Source organism: Prosopis cineraria, unplaced genomic scaffold (genome assembly GCF_029017545.1).
Source record: "Prosopis cineraria cultivar Desert tree isolate PC_DT_omini unplaced genomic scaffold, ASM2901754v1 PC4, whole genome shotgun sequence".
NCBI lineage: Eukaryota > Viridiplantae > Streptophyta > Magnoliopsida > Fabales > Fabaceae > Prosopis > Prosopis cineraria.
This window is the reverse complement of record NW_026555335.1, coordinates 22306437-22312677: the sequence shown is the minus strand read 5'-3', so window position 1 is coordinate 22312677 and position 6241 is coordinate 22306437. Positions and strand designations below refer to the sequence as shown.

The 6241-nt window shown below is 35.7% G+C and overlaps 1 protein-coding gene across 1 annotated transcript; it reads left to right on the top strand.

Moving 5' to 3' along the window:
- Positions 1-4308: 4308 nt before the first annotated feature.
- Positions 4309-4992, top strand: LOC129308917 (uncharacterized). The gene has a single exon (XM_054950285.1). The coding sequence runs from the start codon at positions 4309-4311 to the stop codon at positions 4990-4992; it is 684 nt and encodes a 227-aa protein (XP_054806260.1).
- Positions 4993-6241: the final 1249 nt, after the last annotated feature.

Genomic DNA, 6241 nt, shown 5'->3' with positions numbered 1-6241 from the left:
TCGAGATTTTTTTGATCTTATTGAAGTAGGTGAACGAATTGATACAAGCATACAGAGAGGAAGATTAGAAAATACACCCTCAGAAGCCAAGAAAGCATAAGTGGGGAAGAAAAGGAGGGAGACATCAATTATGTGCAAGGACCCTACCAACAATCCTTCAATCACGTCCATAACCCTTTGTATTCTCAACCAAACAACTTTGCATAGTTTGATTCAACACGGCCAAGGGTAGAATTTTATCATGCTCCTCCAAATGCTCAATTTAATCATTAAATAGGTAATCAACACCATAGTGGAGTAAGACCAGTAAGGCCACCTCGGGACGAGTGCCCGTTACTAAACTTTAATGTTACATGGACAAAGTTGTATAAAGATTTAGTTGCAAAGAATCTTATAGGGCCTTAACCTATTAAACCTCTCCAACCACCTTTCCTAGCTTGGTATGATCCGAATGCAACATGTGAATACCACATGGGGGTGGCTAGCCACTCTATTGACAAATGTGATGCTTTTAGAAGAGATGTGCTTGTTCTATTAGATAACAATCATATTGGGTTTAAGACAGGTAACAATCCTAATATCACCACCAATCTTCTACCTGAGCATGAGAAAGGAAAGGCAGTTTCCATGATAGATAATGACATTAGCCTCTCAAAAGCAGTAGAGGACATTCCTTACACCATGAAGCAGCTTTATGAGCACTTAAGAGAATTGGGCTACATCCAACAAAGCTTTAGGAGCAATGAAAGAACTTCTCAAGTTATGCTTGATTTTTATGAATATCACCAAGAGGTTATAGGTCATGACATTGAAAAATGTATTCCCTTCAATGAGTTGGCTCAAAAAATGATGATATTAGGGATTGTGGTCATTAATAGAAAAATACAAGAAATGTATGTGCATTAGATGGGAAGGTTACATATTTTGTAATCAATAAGAAGTCGTAAGCTACAGAAGGAGAAAATTCATCCTTTTCAACAAATAAGCCAATTTATAAAGTGAAGGAATCAGCAAAAAAATCCTTTTTGCTTATCGGCAAAACATCTCATAATGTTAGTGATAGGAAGCTTTTTGCTCTCCTCTATATACCAGCACCATTCCCATATCATAGCAATCATGCTATACTTTGGAATTATGGCTTAAGAATTAAAGGCCCTTGCGATCAAGGGACACTAAACAAAGCTAGTAATGTTGACATTACTATTGGTGGAATTACATGAAGTGGTCGAATTTATGCCGACGAAACCTATATGCCAGGGGGTAAGTGTTTAAAAGTTAGAGAAAGCTCAAGCACTAAAGAATTTACCATAAAAGGCAAAGAAGAAGAGACAGATGAATTTTTAAAGATCATGAATAAAGCAAATATAACATTGTGGAACAATTAAATAAGACCCCGGCATGAATTTCAATATTATCCCTCATTTTCAATTCTGAAGTACATTAAAAGGCTTTACAAAAGGTTTTAAATGAAGCTTATGTGTGCCCAAACATAACTCCTGAGAAAGTGGTTAATCTGGTTAATGCTGTGAAAAACTCTACATTGATTACATTCTCTGAAGATGAAATCTTCCCGACAGCTTCTCAACGCCCAAAGGTGCTCCATATTACTTTGAAGTGCCATGGTTATGTAATAGCCAAAGTTTTGATTAATGGAGGTTTTGCCTTAAATGTCTTACCTCAATCTACCATGGAACTTTTACCTATTGTTGCATCTTGTATGAAACATAGCGACGTGGTAGTTAGGGCATTTGATGGGATAAGACGAGAAGTCATAGGTAATGTCTACCTTCCATTGCAAACTAGACCAATTACTTTTGTAGTAGAATTTCAAGTTATGGAGATCGATGCTGCATGTACCATGTTACTTGGTAGACCCTAGATTCATGATGCTGGAGCTGTACCCTCGACTCTACACCAAAGACTTAAATACATTGATGATGGAAGACTTATTACTATAAGAGGAGAAGAAGAACTGATAATTAGTAAGCCAAGTATGGTGCCTTATATTGAGAATACTGAGCAATCATTTGAAAATGCATATCAAAACTTTAAGTTGTTGAGATTAACCAGTCAAGTAAGGAGATGAATCAAGTCATGGCTAAGATCATGAAGAACCATGGATTTAAGTCGGGAAAAGGATTAGGAATAAAATTGCAAGGGATGAAAAAACTAATAGGATTCCCAGAAAACCCAAAACATCAAGGTCTAGGATATGAGCCTTCTTTGGAAGCATCAATGACAAGGCAAATGAAGTTGAAGAAAGGAAAGAAGCAAGATAAGCTGGAAATCCCACATATTCATGAAACATTTCCATCACCTACAGAGATAATCAATCCAAATGGTTTTATAGCTATGATGAGTGAAGAAGACAAAGGAAGCTCAAAGGAGGTATGGATACATCCAAACATACCAGGAAGAGAGTTGGGCAACTAGGAATTTAAGGAGATTGTTGATGTCATGTCACTAAAGTAATATTTCAATGTGTTGTTTCACTTTTTAGGTTAATTTGTGTACTCCTGAACTTTATTTAAAGAATGAATGCAATATTTTATTTTTTTCTTTGTTTTCTCTCTTTACGCTTTCCTTATTTTCCTCCTCGTCATTTCATTCATTTTCTTTCTTTCTTTCTTTTCTTTCATTCTTCACTCTTTCTCTCTCCATCCATAGTATTTTTCTCATATTCTTATTTGCACCTTATATGCATAAATACTCATTCACCTTGCACGATAATTTTCTAGGGAATTAGAATTCTTGGGACTCATATCTAACTCATTAGTTCCTGAGCATAGTTTGAATGAACCATGTTTCACTATGAATACATATGACTATGAAACTGATGAAGATAAAGAAGCGCCCCTCATCTTTACAAAAATAATACAATATTCTGAATAAGGCATCATACCACATGAGGAGTCAATTGAAATTGTAAATTTAAGGACATAGGAAGATAAAAAGGAGTTAAAAATTGTTGATAATCCAGAGAAAGAAGAGATGATTAGTTTGTTTCGAGAGTACCTTGATGTGTTTGCGTAGTCATACTTGGATATGCCAGGGATTGATTCAGAGATTGTTGCTCATAGGCTACCTTCAGATCTTGATAATAAACCTAAGAAGCAAAAATTGCAAAGAATGAGCCCCGATATGTCACTTAAAATTAGAGAAGAAGTAAAGAAACAATGGGAAGTCAGATTCTTATAAGTAGTCAAATATCCACAATAGGTTGCAAACATTATTCTAGTACCAAAAAAGGATGGACGAGTTAGAATGTGTGTGGATTATAGGGACTTGATTCATGCTAGCCTTAAGGATGACTTTCCTTTACCGCATATTGATGTCCTTGTGGATAATATAGCACATAGTTATAGATATTCCTTTATGGATGGTTATTTAGGATACAACCAGATTCCTATACATGTGGAGGACAAATATAAAACTACTTTCATTACACCTTGGGGTACCTTTTGCTATAAGGAGATGCCCTTTGGATTAAAAAATGCAGGTGCAACTTATCAGTGAGCTATCGTAGCACTATTTCATGATATGATGCATAAGGAGATTGAGGTGTATATGGATGACATGGTAGCTAAGTCTGCTGAAGATGAAAGCCATGTAGTAGTTCTTAAAAAATTGTTTGAACACTTGCGTAAATACAAGCTCAAGTTAAACCCTAATAAATGCATATTTGGAGCCTCATCGGGAAAATGTTAGATTTTATTATCAATAAGAAAGGCATAGAGGTAGATCCTGACAAGGTTAAAGCAATTCGCAACATGAGGCCGCCACAAATAGAGAAAGAAGTTCGCAGCTTCTTAGGGTACTTGAATTATATATCTAGATTCATAGCCAATTTAACTGCTACTTGTGAGCCACTTTTTAATTATTATAAAAAGGTGATATTGACAAGTGGAATAAACATTGTCAGCAAGCTTTTAACAAGATTAAGGACTACTTATTGAAACCTCCACTATTAGTACCTCCAACACCTGGTTAGCCTTTAATCCTTTACTTAACCATAAAACCTACATCTATAGGTGCAATGCTGAGGTAACTTGATGAAGCCGGCAAAAAGGAAAAAGTAGTTTATTATTTGAGCAAAAAGTTCACTGATTGTGAATCATACTATTCACTAATTGAAAAGACATGTTGTGATTTAGTATAGGTTACTCAACAGCTAAGGCAATACATATATATTATACCATATGGTTGATTTCATAAATGGATCCAATAAAATTTATTTTTAAGAATCCTCACGTGTCAGGTCGAGTTTTCAAGTAGCAGGTAATACTCTCGAAATATGATATGAAATACATGACTTGTAAGTCAATCAAAGGAAGTATCATTGCGGATTATTTGGCAGCAAATCCTATAGAGGAATACCAACCTATAAATTTTCAATTCCCCGGTGAGAAGGTTCTTATGGCAGAAGAGGAAGAACAAGGGGAAGAGAAATGGAAGATGTATTTTGATGGGGTAGTGAATATTTATGGAAGTGGATTAGTAGTATTGGTATCCCTAGAGGGTAGACAATTCCCATTAGCCATCAAATTAGGCTTTGACTGTACCAATAATATGGCTGAGTATGAAGTATGTTTAAATGGCTTACAAGCTACCGTGACATTAGGCATTAAGGAACTTGATGTTTTCGAAGATTCCGCTCTTGTTATTTATCAAGCAACTGGTGAGTGGCAGACTAAGGATTCCAAGTTAATTCCATATCAAAAATATCTCACCCAGTTGATTAATAAATTTGACAAAGTGAGATTCCACCATTTATCTCGTGATAAGAATCAATTCGTTGATGCTTTAGCGATACTAGCTGTCATGGTTAAGCTGGATTGTGGAATTCATGTTCAACCAATTAGGATTGAGGCTAAAATTAATCTTGCATATTGCTTGAATGTTGAAAATGAAATGAAGGCACATCCATGGTTCCATGATATAAAAAGTTACATAAAAAAGCAAAGAATACCCTTTGGAAGCAACGGAAAATGACAAGAAGACTATTCGATGTATGGTAATGAATTTCTTCCTTAGTAGGGATATACTATATAAAAAAACTTTTGATGGTACATTGCTTCGGTGTGTTGACTCAAAGGATACATGAAAAATTTTAGAATAGGTTCATGAAGGAATATGTGGAACTCATGCTAATGGCCATACTATGGCCAACCAAGTTCAAAGACATGGTTATTTGTGGCTAACTATAGAAAGAGATTGCATTGAATATGTCAAAAAGTGTCATAAATGCCAAATTTATGCTGATCGAATGCATGCCCCACCTCAACCACTTTATAACCTTATGCCCCTTGGCTTTTCTCTTTATGGGGACTTGATGTTATTGGTCCAATCAATCCTAAGGCCTTAAATGGGCACCGTTTCATCCTTGTAGCTATTGATTATTTCACAAAGTAGATAGAGGCTGCTTCTTTTGCTAGCATTACCCAAAAGGCCTTTCTTAGGTTTTTGAAAACAAATATTATCTATAGATATGGCCAACCAGAATGGATTATTACAAACAATGCACCTAATTTGAATGGGATTGAAGTTCAGAAGTTGTGTGAACAATTCAAGATTAAACACCATAACTCCGTACCATATCGACCTCAAATGAATGGGGTAGTTGAAGTAGCTAATAAAAATATTAAGAAGATCATTGGAAAGATGACAATCACATATAAAAATTGGCATGAGATGCTTCCCTATGCCCTTTATGGGTATTGCACGACTATGCGTGTGTCAACCGGGGTAACACCTTACTCATTGGTATATGGCATGGAGGCTGTGACTCTAATTAAAGTAGAGATACCCTCAATAAGGGTGGTCATAGAATTCGTGTTAGAAGAAGATGAATAGATTAAAACTTGATTTGAGCAATTGAATATGATAGAAGAAAGACGATTAATAGCCATATGTCATGGGCAATTATACCAAAGGAGGATGGTAAAGACTTTTAATAATAAGCTGCGTCCAAGAGAATTTAAGCCAAGGGACCTAATCTTGAAAAAAATCCTTCCGAATCAGGAGGATTGCCGAGGTAAATGGGCTCTTTCATATGAAGGCCCTTATATTGTGAAGCAGGCCTTTTCAGGAGGCGCCCTTATTTTGGTAGATATGGAGGGTTAAGAATTATCAAAACCTATAAATTCAGATGTTGTGAAGAGGTATTTTGCTTAAAGCTAAAGTACCTTCTAGGTTGAAAACCAGAAAAGGAAACCTAGGCAAAAGTTAAGGCAAAAAAAAA